This window comes from Rhincodon typus, chromosome 15 (genome assembly GCF_021869965.1).
Source record: "Rhincodon typus isolate 14 chromosome 15, sRhiTyp1.1, whole genome shotgun sequence".
NCBI classification, from domain to species: Eukaryota; Metazoa; Chordata; class Chondrichthyes; order Orectolobiformes; family Rhincodontidae; genus Rhincodon; species Rhincodon typus.
The window spans coordinates 13,660,082-13,675,895 of NC_063346.1; the positions used below are offsets into that span (position 1 = coordinate 13,660,082).

Consider the following 15,814-nt stretch of genomic DNA (forward strand, 5'->3'; position numbering starts at 1 on the left):
TGGGGGAACAGCAACTCTGTACCCCTAAAATATCCCTCAGTGGGTCTTTCAATGAAAGAAGTAGAATGGAAGTCAGCTGGTCAACTGCTTGGAGAAGCTATATGACCCACCTCACAGCCCTCTGTTAACTGGATCTCAAGCTAGGTGGTGAAGTCCGAATCTGAACACAAATCCCTTTCTTGAGAGTGGGTCTCTTTAACATTAACAGCATTACATACCTTTGCCTCTTACCCCATAACGAAGCCAGTATCCCACATTTTCAAAAAAAAACAAACTAAATTGAAAGTCCCATTTTATATGTGCTTGAGATATTTTATTATTAATCAACCTGTTCAGTGATTTTGCTACACACTTCTGGAGCTGGAGAGGCTTGAACCTGGAGATAGTAGGAACTGCCAATGTTGGAGTCAGAGATAACACAGTGTGGAGCTGGATGAACACAGCAGGCCAGGCAGCATCAGAGGAGCAGGAAAGCTGACGTTTCGGGTCTGGACCCTTCTTCAGACTTGAACCTGGACCTCCTGGCTCAGAGATAGGGACACTACCATTGTGCCACAACAGCCCTACAATTGTGCTCAAGATACTTAATCAATTAACATCTTCCACTATACATTGTTAACTCTTACAATACAATTAAGCCAACAACAAGATCATCCTCCACCAATGGCTGAACGTATGGTTCTCCGTTACTTTATAACTCCAAATCACTACACACACCCCACCACCATTCCCATCTCCCAGCCCAAATCTCACACATTAAGGCAGAAGCTCCAATCGGGATGGATCCAAACCAAAGAGCACACAAATTACATGTGCCCATGCGTCGGAATGCAGTAAATACAGAGAATTCAGATAGAAAGGGTGCATGCCCAGATGGGGCTCTAGATTTTCCTGTATTTCCAACATAAATGACAATCTGATATATCTAAATGCAGGACCAAGAAATGCCATTCAGTCTGTGTGTTGGTTGGTTCATAAAATCCAAGGAATTTCACATCCAATCTATTTCATCTTTCCAATGACAAAATTCCAACACATTGGATTCTATACTTTATGGTCGATGTTAACTGATAATAGATAACAGGAGAATCCCTTTGTTTACAATTTGTTAGGATATTATAAGCACATTCTTTTATATATTCCAGTCATAATTTAATAACGTTTAAGCAGTATTCAGATATTCACTCGCATTGCCATAGCCTCTAAGACTATGGATCAGAAACTGGAAAACGGGTTAACTGTAGTTAGATCTTTGTTGACTGGGCATAGACACAATGGGCTGAATGGTCTCTTTCTGTACTGTAAACGTCTATGAGTCTATGAGATTTCACTCAGGAGAATAGGGAAAGAAAATTTCCAAAGCATTTCAATTTGGCTCAGATAAATAGTCAAGCAGGGAAGTCTGCCTACATTGATCTCTACTCACAGACTGAATGTAGGAAGAGCCAAACTTGAAGGCAGCATCCAGCAGTATCTGAGTGTCAGGGCATAGCTGTTAAGAATAATAAATATGTGCATTAGGCAGATTGAAGCAATTATATGATTAACTGAAAATTGCTGTATTTTATTAACTCTCAGCCAAAGCTGTTTATCCAGATTATCTCAGTCATTTCTTTTCACAGGATCAATAGTGAAATGAACTCTAAAGTTTACTTTGTGATGTACACACTACTGCACAAGAACTAAAGCAAAAGATTCCAGATGTTGGAAATCTGAAATAAAATGCTTAGCACACCAGTTTGGAGAGACAAACACAGCCGACATCTCAGGTCAATGATCTTTCACAGAAATTTGGGCACCACCTCTGCATTCCTTCATCCCCATCAGCACTTCCATCACACCATCACTACACAGCCTCCCCATGCTGATGTGCCCTCTCACTTTCTCCTGGTTCTCCTGTCAAATCCCAATGGGGAGAGCTGGGGTCAAGAACAGAGAATGGAGTAGCCCCAAAACAAGGTAGATAAAGCGGTTAAGAAGGCACATGGGATACTTGCCCCTTTATCAGCCGAGGCTTTGGGTTTAAGAGCAGGGAGGTGATGCTGGAACTGTATAAAATGTTGGCTAGGCCACAGTTTAGAGTATTGTGTGCAGTTCCAGAATCCACAATACAGGAGGGATGTGATAGCACTGGAGAGGGTGCAGAGGAGATTTGCAAGGATGTTGTCTGGACTGGAGAGTTTCAGTTACAAAGAGAGATTCGACAGACTGGAGTTGTTTTCCTTGGAGCAGAAGTGACTGAGGGGAAATGTGATTGAGGTGCATAAAATGATGAGGGGCAGAGATAGACGGGAAGAGACTTGTTGACTTGGTGGAGGGATCAATGACCAGGGGCATAGATTTAAGGTAGGGGCAATAGGTTTAGAGGGGATGTGAGGAACAAAAGAATTCACTGGGTGTGGCCAGAATCTGGAACTCGCTGCCTGTAAGGTTGGTGGAGACAGAAACCCTCATAACATTTAAGTATTTAGATGTACACCTGTGATGCCAAGGCATACAAGGTTACAGGCTGAGTGCAGCAAAATGGGATGAGAATGGTTAGGTGGTTTTTGAACCTCACTGACTTGAAGGACCAAAGGGCCTTTTTCTATACTGTAGACCTCTGTAACTCAATGGGACATTCACACCCAACATTTTTAACTATTTTAACTGTCACGTAAACAAAACCAGAGAGAGATAAGATACATCTCACCTGTAAAGTGCCTCCCCTGACATCTTCCCAGCCCAGAAAATTCCCACGAGCATCATATTTTACAACTTTCAAGGCGATCTGTTGGCAAACAAAATGCAAAATGGGCACTGCAAAGGCTGCTCAGCAATTTAATAAAGATACAGAACTTGTGTATTGCCAAAACAAAAGTGACACAATGCTGGTGCTTTCCATTTGTACTCATCAGGACAGACACAAGAATGCCAAATTTCACAGCTAACAACAACTTAAACTGGAAGTGAAAGAGTTATGATTAGTTGACAAGTCGACTCTGACCAATAAGCCCCTTTCCCCATGCAAGGCAAGGTATTGTAATACCCAGTGACAGGAAAGGGGCAGCCTGTGTTATACCTCACTTCATAGAAATAAGGACCGTTGCGAAACTGAGTGGTTGACAAGGAAACTGGAGGCCAACAGATTTCAACTTGAATAAATGGATTGGGGAATGGTTGTTATCATTGGGATGATTGTAGTGTAAGAAGCCAACCTCACAATTCAGCCTACATTATAAGCCATGAGATTAATGAGAGAGCTTTATAATGGTTAGCTAAATCCAGGGGTTGCACTACGCTCTTGAAATCAGTCCAGGACACCTGGCTATTACACAGTTAATTTTACAGCTCAGCTTTAATCCAATTAAGTAGGTGACTTTGAACTGTGATCAGTTGTTGGTGTAGATGCAGAGAATTGCTACACATAGATTCAAACCAAAAGCTCATGACATTGTTATTGCTAAAATATTGAGAAAGCATTTGCAACTAACTACTGGAGGCAGGAAGGTCACTGTAACTGACCAGGGGGTTAATTTCACTCTCACATCTGTCAGTCGTTTGTTTGACTTGCTTTTGACGATCATTAAGAAATGCTGTTTTTACAAGGTGCTTTTTCTGACTTCAGGACATCTGAAAGTACTTTCCTGCCAAAGCAGACTTGGCTGCAAGCTGTCGTACAGTTTGTAACGCTTTTGCCTATGGATGGTAAAATGCTGGGTTCAAGCCCCACTCCAGGGCTTAAGCATATAACAAATCATGATTGACTGTGGTACTGAGGGGATACTGTGCTGCTGGTGACGCCACTTTTTATGTGAGATGTCAAACTGAGGTCCCAACTGGTTGTCCAGATTGATGTAAAAAGATATCCATAGCACCATTTTGATAAAAAGGAAAGGAGTACCTCCTGGTGTCCTGGGCAAGATCTAAGCTTCTACCAAAATTTCCAAAAAAAAAGCTGATTATTTGGTTATGACCACACTGATGACCATTCGCACAAAAAAAATGTTGGCAGAATATAGATATTAGTCTGTGATGCTGACAAAACTAAAGTCAAGGTACTTTTAAAATGTAGTGAACATGCTGCTCACTCCACATTCAACAATGAATTTCAAGACCTGATCATACGTTTTAGGGATAAATACTGGCCAGCACACCAAGGAAGAACTTGTGTAGCTCCTGTTTAACCAGCATCCATACAGCCTGCTATAGTCACCTGAGAGTGCAGCATCTCATCTGAAAACTGCACTTCCAGCAGAGCAGCACTCCTGAAGTACTGCATTGATTGGTAGCCTGGAGTGGGACTTGAAACTACAACTGTCTAACACCCAAGCAGGAATGCCACTACTGTTCCACAGCACAACTACACTATGCCAACTTTCATATCCACGCATCAAAGATTCCTGGGAAACATCTAGAAACGATCAAAATGAGAATTTCCCTGACAATGAAAGCGAGACTGAGATGTTCTACCTTCTTGCATTTGGGAAAATATGTTAAAAACCATATTATTGAGAAGGAGTCTTATTTATTACTGCTAGTATGCTTTATGGCTCCGTTTGAAGGGTCCTTTGACCCTTTGAAGGGTCTAGACCCGAAATGTCAGCCTTCCTGCTCCTCTGATGCTGCTTGGCCTGCTGTGTTCATCCAGCTCTACACCTTGTAACCTCATGGTTGAGGTTGGGGGATGAGCTGCCGATGTCATGAGGCTAAAGGCAGAGGGCCTGAAACCATGCAACAACTTGTGGCCATTCGCAATTCCCAGGACATCTCCTCGTTGCCACATGTTGCTGACTGATTGGCACACTGATAACGGCAAGCATTGTTCAGATGTCTTTACTTTTTCATTTTGAGACCCAGGGGTTGTTCGCACAAACTTTAACTTGCGGTTAACAGTAGTTAAAGGATAAGGACTGCAGGTGGTCAGAATTGGGCAAAGATATGTCGACAACCAAACAGGTGACGGGTTCATATAATCATAGAATCCCTACAGTGTGGAAACAGGCCCTTTGGCCCAACAAGTCCACACTGAACCTCAGAGCATCCCACCCAGACTCAATCCCCTATAACCCACCTAATCTACACCTCCCTGAACACTACAGGCAACTTAGCATAGCCAATCCACCTAACCTGCACATCTTTGGACTATGGGAGGAAACCAACGCAGACGTGGGGAGAATGTACAAACTCCACACAGACAGTTGCCTGAGGCTGGAATGGAACCCAGGTCCCTGGCGCTGTGAGGCAGCAGTGCTAACCACTATGCCACTGTGCCAACAGACAGCTGTGGAAGTTTCTATATAAATGGATTCTTGCTTTTCTAATACATCCCCAGGACATCTCAAAATATTTCAAATGATTTCTGTCATGGAGCCACTGTAGACAAAAATGCAACCAATAAAATGCAGATTTCTCGCTGGCCGGCCTGACACTTCCTTTAGCAATCCCTGATGACAAGCTACTGTACATGAAATGCATTTATTGTCATCAATTAGACATTGCTACCTTCCCGATCCAACTCAATTATCAGCTAGACTGACCAGGAGGAGGTTGATTCTGCCCCTGTCACTAAATGTATATCACCATACACTTGCCTGTGAATCCTTTTTGAAAGAGAGTCCCCGAGGAGCAGTTTGCCATAGGGATGCTGCTATATTCGTATCCACATAAAAGAGTTTCGGGAGGAAGTTGGTACTGCAATGGAAAGGGAAGAATTAAAACGAACACAGATCAGCCATCCCGAAAACTAAAGAACAGTTCAGTAACCTTTCTACTGTTTGTCGATAAGCACAATCATCACAAGGTAACTATCACAAGCACAGAAAATGTCATTTTCCAACCTGTGACACCATTTAATTTTAAAACATATTTCTTGTCATGATACTGGCATTGCTGGATGGGACAGCATTTAATTCCCAGCCCTAAATGCTCTTGAACTGAATGGCTTACTCCAGGGGAAGGGTAAGTGTCAATCACATTGCTGGGGGTCTGGAGACACATGTAGGCCAGACCAGGTAAGGATGGCAGATTTCCTTCCTTAAAGATATTGCTGAACTGGATGATTTTTTATGATAATCACCAGTGATTACATGGTCACTATTAGGTTAGCTTTTAAAAAAATCATGCTGGCAATCAAACTCATATCCCCACAACATTAGTCTCAGCCTTAGCCCTGTGACATTACAACTACACCCCCACCTTTCCTTGAACTTAACACCAAGAATTCTTCAGAACAGTATGCCACCAGGCACCCTTGTAACGCAGGACTCGAACAGTGAACTTTTTTTTATTCATTCACAGCAAGAGGGTGTTGCTGTCTAGGCCAGCATTTTTTGCCCGTCTCTAATTGCCCAGAGGGCAGTTATGAGTCAGCCACATTGCTGTGGGTCTGGAGTCACATGTAGGCCAGACCAGGTAAGGATGGCGGTTTCCTCCCCTAAAGGACATTCGTGAACCAGATGGATTTTTCCAACAATCAACAACGATGTCACGGTCATCACTAGACTCTTAATTATATAGATTTTTATTGAATTCAAATTCCACCATCTGCCGTGGCAGGATTCAAACCCAGATCCCTAGAAGATTACCTGGGCCTCTGGATTAAGAGTCCAGCGATAATACCACTAGGCCGTCACCTCCCCAATTTTTTGCCAAGATATACCTTTTCTGTTACAATAGATGACAATATTTTGTTAATTCAAGGTTAGAGGGTAAATTCATTACTCCACTCCCAGTTTCAAGAAATATACAATTTGCCTTTACACAGTGTCTGTGCAACTGTGCAACCATAAGCCATAACCTTCGAAGCATCTCTGTTTCAGGGAGAAACAACTAATAATGACTTAAGGGACAAACCAAGGGGTAGATGGTGACACAGAGGTGATTTTACTGACAAGAAATCCGGAGGCTGAGACTAAAACTCTGGGAAATATAGATTGAAATCACACCACAACTGCAGTAGATAAGGTGAATGGCAGATGTCTTTTCCCTAGGGTGGGGGGTTTCAAAACTAGGGTGTACATTTTTAAGAATGAAAGGAGAAAGATTTTTAAAAAAGACATAAGGGACATTTTTATTTGCTACACAGACAGTGGTTTGTGTGTAGAATGAACTTCCAGAGGATGTGGCAGATGCAGGTACAGTACAATGTTTAAAACACATTTGGATAAGTGCATTAATAATAAATGTTTGGAGGGATGTGGGCCAAGTACAGTCAGGTGGGACAAGTTTAGTTGGGATTAGAGTTGGCATGGACTAGTTGGACCAAAGGGTCTGTTTCCATGCTATATGACTCTATGGCTATGTCTCTAATAAAAATCTGGCTTATAAAGCTGGTCTCAGTACCGGGGACCATGGTGTCTTTCAGAAATTGTTGTAAAATCCCATTTAGCTCATTAATGCCCTTTAGAGAAAGAAATCTGCCACAGCAAGATGGTTAACTTTTAACTGCTGTCCTCAATGACCAAGCAAACCACTTAATTCATGGACAATTAGGGATGGGCAATAAATGCTGGCCTTTCTAGTGACCCCCATGCCAGGAATAGAAGCATGGCCACCATGGAATTCCCCCAAACAAGTTGGAAAGATTAGCAAGTTGACTGTTAAGCTGCTTCACAACATTATGAACATTCTATTCACAGCCCCCAAACCCTAGAGTGGAACTTAAGCCTCTGGCCCAGAGGCAGGAGTGCCATGTATTGACTCTATTCGGCTTCAAAGCAAATAAAGTACTGGTGAAGTGTACTCAGTGTTAAGGCAGTGCTGTGTCTTTGTCTCAGAATGAAACAGGTTATTAGGTTTAGATGGCAGTGCCATCTTGCTGAGCTAACAGAAACATCATTCACCAGAAACTCAACTGGATTCACCACATTAACACAGTGGCTACAACAGCAGGTCAGATGCTGGGAATACTGCAGAGAGTAACTCACCTCCTGACTCACCAAAGCCTGTCCACCATCGACGAGACACAAGTCAGGAGTGTGATGGAATACTCCCCACTTGCCTGGATGGGTGAAACTCCAACAACACTCAAGAAGCTTGACACCATCCAGGTCAAAGCAGCCCGCGTGATTGGCACTACATCTACAAACATTCACTCCCTCCACCACCGACGCTCAGTAGCAGCAGTGTGTACTATCTACAAGGTGTACTGCAGAAATTCACCAAAGATCCTCAGACAGCACCTTCTAAACCCACGAACACTTCCATCTAGAACAAAAGGGCAGCAGATACATGGGAACACCACCACCTTCAAGTTCCCCTCCAAGCCACTCATCATCCTGCCTTGGCAATATGTTGTCATTCCTTCACTATCACTGGGTCCAAATCCTGGAATTCCCTCCCTAACGGCATTGTGAGTCAACCCACAACAGAGTGGACAGCAGCGGTTCAAGAAGGAAGCTCACCACCACCTACCTCAAGGGCAACTAGGGACAGGCAATAAATGCAGGTCAGCCAGCAACGACCACATCCCACAAATGTATAAAGAAAATCGTACAACTAAAACTCATAAGGTAAACCCATTTAGCTCTGGCGTGGTATTAAATGAATGTTGCTAAACTGACTGATTGCGTTCTTTTTGTCTTCTTTTCCTTATTAATCACAGAATTCCACATGAGAAAGTCAACGGAAGGAATTTTGTTCTCATTCAGTTTGTCTAAAATTACAACAATGATTTCATTTCTATAGCACTTCTAAGCATACCAAGGTTCTTCATGGGAGTCAAGAACTGACACTGGCTCAAAAAAGAACAAACATCAGGTTGGGTGGTCAAAAGCATCATTAGGAAGAGTTTTAAAGGACAACGAGAGGCTGAAAAAGAGGTTTAGGAATTCCAAAGCTTATGTTCTAGAATGTAGGGCACAGGCAGAGAAGGATATACGTGAGGGCATCATTGAAGGAATGCAGGGATCTGCGAAGATTGTACAGCTGGAGGTTGCTAAGTGTTAGGAATGGGACAAGACCATGCAGGGATTTGAACAGAATAGCGAGAACATTAGATTAGAATTTCTATCTTCAGGAGGTAGCGCTGTATCAAAGGAACATAAAAATAAGAACAGGCTCTTCAGAACGTCATGCCTGTTCCACCATTCAACTACATCATGGTTGATCTACCTCAACCCCATGTGGCTGCATTATCCCCTTTTGTGATATCCAGAAAACTAGTGGTCATTAACATATTCAATGATTAAGCTTCTATAGCCCTCTGGGAATGGGAATTCCAAAGATTCACCATCCAATGAGTGAAGAAATTCCTCTCATCTTAATCCTAAATGGTCTGCCCTTCATTCTGAGACTGCGAACCCTGATTCTTGATCCTTCCCAGTCAGGGGAACCATCCTTCCTGCATCTACCCTGTCAATCCCTGTCAAAGGTTTAAATGCTGCAATGAGATCACCACTCATTTTCCTAAACTTAGCGAGTATAAGCCTAGAATCCTCATAAGCCAATCCTGTTGTCCCAAGGGTCAATCAACATTAAGATGCTTGAGACTGTATGCAGCCTAGACATATTTACAATTATTGTTTCTCAAATGACTACATACTCAATGCAGCCGATTCTGGAGCTGCACTTATGCAGAACTTTCCATTAGAGCCACAACCTAATTACAACATTCCTTTCTGTGCTCTCATCAATAACGGAAATGTCTCAGACTTTGTTGATGAACTATACTTTTGATACTGACTCACACTAACAGAGTGGCTCCTGGTTTTGAGTCCGAGACAGTATTGACTCAGTTGATCTTATCTGGTGAGAATGTGAAAGCGTTGCAATCAGTTGGGGTTGAGGGACAAGAAGAAACAAGTGTGGTTGTTCATTCCAGGGTCAGGAGCCTGCAGCTCAGATAAGCTTTAACCTGTTCTCATGTCACTTCCGATGAAGTAGAAAAACATCTGGCACCACAGTGGCATGGTGCCAGATGCTATAAAAAGCCATTGATCTTGCAATATGGACTTGCATATACTTTATAGGAAGTGAGCTCAGTAGGGAGGGGTTGGCATATTGGCAATGTTACTGGACTAGTAACCTAGAGTTTCTGGCTAATGGTCTCAGGTTCAAATCCTGCAATGGCAGATGGTAAAATTGAATTGGAGGGAGGGAATCTGGAATTTCTAAAAGGAAAAAGACTATGACAATGGCAACTATGTAGCTATTGTTATAAAAACTCATCTGATTCACTAATGTGTTTTAGGGAAGGAAATCTGCCATCCTTACCTGATCTGGCCTATATGTGACTCCAGACCCACAGCAATGGGGTTCACTCTCAGCAATAAATGCCGGCCAAGCCAGTGATGCCTGCATCCCATGAACAAATAAATATAACTTTGCTGAAAAGATAACACAAAAGTGTGCACACTTACGTTTTTATCCTGCACTGTAATTTACCACTAACATGCCAAAACATTTCATAATTCCAAAGATTTGTTGATGGCAGTCTTTCACCAAAGACTTCTTTTACCCTCCAGCTGAGCAGCAACAACTCCACAGGGAGTTTTTGTGAAAGGTCAAACAGATGATGTTGTACCACCTGCATGTTACACAGCTTTCTTACTCAGGAGAGATGTATGTCAAGATTACCTGGTTTGAAATCAGCATGAAATTGTGCCCTACACACTGAAGTCCAGGTCATTAATGCTTGTCTCTCTCTAGCAACTTTACCTTTACTTTTAATACCCATCCAGAAAAGCTGTAGTCCTGCTAACAACTCCTCAGGTACTTCATTGTGTACCATCCTCCAGTTTGAAGAATAAGTAATCACCACTATTCTGTTTTCTGACGCTCAGGCAATCCAATGCTACAGACTCTTTTATACGATGGACTTTACCTTTGCTGGCAGGCCTGTTAGGTGAGACTTCATTAAATTCCTTTTGAAAGGCCGCATACATCACATCAGACACAATATCCTCATCAATTCTTTCTGTAATTTAGTCATTAACCATAATCGACATGAGCTTCCTTTAACAAATATGTTATGGTCTTAATAAATTGATTCGCATTTGTTGAGGTGATGATCAACCTTTTTCCTCAAATCCTCATTTCTGAAAGCTCTAATCACAGCACCCTCCCCCCAGCCCTGTTAAGCTGACTGCCCCATAGTTGCTAAAGTCAGAAGTCACACGACACCAGGTTATAGTCCAACGGGTTTATTTGAAATCACAAGCTTTCAGAGTGCTGCTCCTTTGTTAGGTGAAGTGGCGGGAAATAGGTTGGAATATAATCTGGTGTCATGTGATTTCTGACTTAGTCCACCCCAGTCCAAAACTGGCACCTCCACATGATGGCTACCATCGACACCGTAGTTGCCAGGTTTATCCTTACTCCCTTTATTAAACAGAGGTATAATGTTTACAGTTCTCTGGCAACACCAATGCCTCTTTTAACTCCCAACTCTACTTCCCTCAGTTCCCTTGATCTTATTCACATCTTCTTTAGTCGTGGCGATTTGTCAAACTTAAATACTACCAGCAATTCTGAAACCTTCTCTTCACCGACTTTTAGCCCTTTCAGAAGATCAATGACCTTCTCTTTCACTAGTTTTTGCCAGCATCTTTTTCTTTGGTAAAGAAAAACACAAAGTACACATTTCCTATCTCAGACATGCTCCAGGCCTCCACACATAAATCTCCCTTAAGGTCCCCTAATTGGCCCTAGTCCCCTTGCACCCACCCTTCCATTATTTTTCTGCATATAGAGAACTTTTGTACTCCCTTTTATCCTAGCTGCTAATCTCTATTCATACTTACCCTTTGCTTCTCTTTCTTATTTCCCTTTACACAACCTCTCTGTATTTTCTACATTCAGTCAGATTCACTCTTGTACGATGAACTCGATGCGCTCTTTTTCTGCTTCATTTTACTCTCTATGTCTTCTGTCATGAGGATGTTGGTTTTGTTTTCCTTGTGGGAATGTACCTCAACTGTACCCTATACATTTTGTACTTTGAGGTAACCTGTTTTCCCTTACAGGTTTATGGGCCAATCTTTGATTTCAAATTACCCAGGACAAATTTGTTCTGATCCCACTGATGTTGGCCCTCCCCAAGTTAAATATTTTTACTCAGGAATGTTCCTTTTCGCTGTCCCTCACTAATCAAAACCCATTTTGATATGACTGCTGACCCCTCAATGATCTCTTACTGACACTTGATCCACTAAACCAACTTTATTTCCCCCTGAAAACAATGCAACAATATTCCCTTCTTATCACTGTTTCATCAGGCATATTATACAGTCATACAGCACAGAAATTTATTATCAGTTAAATATTCACTGAGCAGATTTATATCATCTGTCCAGATGTAATCACCTTTGTTCTGAAGACAAACCTTTTTATGGCTTATTCAAAAAAGGGTGGTGATGCAGGGTTGAGAAAGACTTAGTCAGAAATACTAGTCAGAAGTATTGTTTATTTATTCATAAGATGCGGGTATAGCTGAATAGGCCAGTACTTATTACTCATCCTAACTTGTCCTTGTGAAAGTGATGATGTGCTACATTTGTGAAGCACTATAATCCATGTGGTAGGGGTATGCCCATGTGGTATTAGGGAGGAGGTTTCAGGATTTTGATGCAGCAACAGCGAATGAACGGCGATATAATTAGAAGGGTGTGTGACATGGAGGGAACGTCCTGCCACAATGCATAAAGGCTGTGTTTTTTTTAATTCATTCACAGGATGAGGGTGTTGCTGGCTAGGCAGCACTTATTGCCCATCCTTAATGGGCCAAAGGGCAGTTAAGAGTCAACTATGGTGCTGTGGGTCTAGAATCACATGTAGATCAGACCAGACCAGGTAAGGATGGCAGTTTCCTTCCCTAAAGGACATTAGTGAACCAGGTGGGTTTTTCCTGACAATCGACACTGGATTCACGGTCATCATTAGATTCTTAATTCCAGATGTTTATTGAATCCTGCCATGGCGGGATTCAAACCCGGGTATTCAGAACATTATCTGCGTCTCTGCATTAACAGTCCAGCGATAAGGCCACTAGGCCATCGCCTTCCCCATGGCGGTGGTTCATTTATCTCCAGCCCTTCTCCTTCAAGGTGGTAAAAGTCACAGAATTAGAAGGTGCTGTATAAAGAACTTTGGAGAGTTGCTCCAGTGCATGCTGTAGATGGCACACACTGCTGAGTGTCAGCGATGGAAGGAGGGAATGATGAAGGTGGTTGATGGATTGCCAATCAAGAAAGCTGCTTTCTGGATGGTCCAGTCGTTACTTTTTTACAATAAGAGGGGACTTTTAATCTCGATCGATTGACATACTGTCGAAAGAAGCAAAATGTATCACAATTGTTGACTGAGTGATTCTTTCGTTACAGCACATCAGCATTGGCTGAGAGCGCACACGGGAATTCTACACACCAGCCTCTGCTGAAACAAACCACTTGCCTCATTCTCTGACTTTTCCATTCGGAGGAAGGAAAATCACCATTGATTGTGCCAATGGGCACTGTGTCAGGATGTTCTCTCCAACAATCCATCACCAACGCTTTCTGCTCCTCAGCCCCTCTGCCAAAACACTGGTTCTGCATTAACAGCACTCAGACATCTGGGGGCACTATAAGTGGCCTCAGTTCCCCTGGACCCAGTGACCTTCTCGTTCAATTGGCAGGATCAAGCTTGGCTGCATTGGTTCAGGATACTTGCTATCTGGACTCACACATGAACAATGGTTACTTTGACTGGCACCTAAGAAGCGATACCTTAACCCTCACAGGAAAGAAGTGATAATTGTACAATATTAGGCATGACTTTTTAAATGAGAGACCAGAATTTGCTGCATCTGAAGGAGAGTAATGAAAATGTTTTACCTACCTGGACTTTATCTCCTTGTATAGAATATAGGCCTCACTACCGACTAAGATGTTCACACTCAACACCACCATGTTAGTGAGCAGCTGGCAGGCTGTCTGGTTACTGTAAGTCTTTGTGTGAAGAAAAAACTCTCATTAGAATGAAAACTCTTAGTTTCCACTAGGAAAAACTTCACATCATTGAATCTCACAATGCAGAAAGTGGCCACTCAACCCATTTTGGGAAAAGGGAGGGTTGCAAAATCAAAAACTAGCATTCCAGTTGGCATTTAAAACTGGGCTCCACATCAAAACTGGGAAAGTGATAGCCACATCCCTGTGCTGTTCAGCATTCTCACATCGCTCAGAAGTACACAGAAATACACAAGCTCAAGATGATGCAAACTTGTAATAACCAAATGTTTCTCGGTGACAAAAGAGATTTTTGCAATTCTGAAAAGATATATTGTGAGACAGAATGCCAGGAAGTAATCTGAACACATCAGTTGGTCAATATTATAGAATAAGTAAACATCAACCATTCAAAAACTGTACAGGGTGCTCAGCCTTAAATTAAAAAAAATATGTTTGACTGAAGTTTTGTAAAGACTTGTGGGGCAGGGGAGAGCAGGTAGGTTACACTTTGTAGAGCTGTGTTTGATAGAGAAAGCTGCACATATAAAAGTACAGAGATAGTAGGAACTGCAGATGCTGGAGAATCCGAGACAACAAGGTGCAGGGCTGGATGAACACAGCAGGCCAAGCAGCATCATAGGAGCAGAGAGGCTGACGTTTCGGGCCTAGACCCTTCATCAGAAAAGGGGGAGGGGAAGGGGGTTCCGAAATAAATAGAGAGAGAGTGGGAGGCGGATAGAAGAGGGAGAGAGGAGAGGATAGGTGGAGAGGAAACAAACAGGTCGAAGAGGCGGGGATGGAGCCAGTAAAGGTGAGTGTAGGTAGGGAGTTAGGAAGGGGATAGGTCAGTCCAGGGAGGACGGACAGGTCATGGGGGCGGGATGAGGTTGGTCGGTAGGAGATGGAGGTGCGGCTTGAGGTGGGAGGAGGGGATAGGTGGGAGGAAGAACAGGTTAGGGAGGCAGGGACGAGCTGGACTGGTTTTGGGATGCGGTAGGGGGAGGGGAGATTTTGAAACTTGTGAAATCCACATTGATACCATTGGGCTGCAGGGTTCCCAAGCGGAATATGAGTTGCTGTTCCTGCAACCTTCGGGTGGCATCGTTGTGGCACTGCAGGAGGCCCAGGATGGACATGTCGTCTGAGGAATGGGAGGGGGAGTTGAAATGGTTCGCGACTGGGAGGTGCAGTTGTTTATTGCGAACCGAGCGTAGGTGTTCTGCAAAGCGGTCCCCGAGTCTCCGCTTGGTTTCCCCGATGTAGAGGAAGCCACACCGGGTACAGCGGATGCAGTATACCACATTGGCAGATGTGCAGGTGAACATCTGCTTGATGTGGAAAGTCTTCTTGGGGCCTGGGATGGGGGTGAGGGAGGAGGTATGGGGGCAGGTGTAGCACTTCCTGCGACTGCAGGGAAAAGTGCCGGGTGTGGTGGAGCTGGAGGGGAGTGTGGAGCAGACGAGGGAGTCACGGAGAGAGTTGTCCCTCCGGAAAGCAGATAAAGGTGGGGAGGGAAAGATGTCTTTGGTGGTGGGGTCGGATTGCAGATGGCGGAAGTGTCGGAGGATGATGCGTTGGATCCGGAGGTTGGTGGGGTGGTACGTGAGGACGAGGGGGATTCTTTTTTGGTTTTTATTGCGTGGACGGGGTGTGAGGGATGAGGTGCGGGAGATGTGGGAGACACGGTTGAGGGCGTTCTCGACCACCGAGGAGGGGAAGTTACGGTCCTTGAAAAACGAGGACAACTGAGATGTACGGGAGTGGAATGCCTCATCCTGGGAGCAGATGCGGCGGAGGCGAAGGAATTGGGAATAGGGGATAGCATTTTTGCAGGAAGGTGGGTGGGAGGAGGAGTATTCTAGGTAGCTGTGGGAGTCGGTGGGCTTGAAATGAATATCGGTTTC

At 43.5% G+C, this 15,814-nt stretch overlaps 1 protein-coding gene across 1 annotated transcript in view; it reads right to left on the bottom strand.

Annotated features, from left to right (window-relative positions):
- Positions 1 to 15,814, bottom strand: part of LOC109914370 (meckelin-like) — an 89,072-nt gene that overhangs the window by 54,306 nt on the left and 18,952 nt on the right. Inside the window, exons 8-11 of the mRNA XM_048606057.1 lie at positions 13,798 to 13,907; positions 5,574 to 5,673; positions 2,693 to 2,770; positions 1,427 to 1,492 (exon numbers count right to left, since the gene is read on the bottom strand). Of these exons, the coding sequence (XP_048462014.1) occupies positions 1,427 to 1,492; positions 2,693 to 2,770; positions 5,574 to 5,673; positions 13,798 to 13,907 (354 nt within the window). The remainder of the gene's footprint in view (positions 1 to 1,426; positions 1,493 to 2,692; positions 2,771 to 5,573; positions 5,674 to 13,797; positions 13,908 to 15,814) is intronic.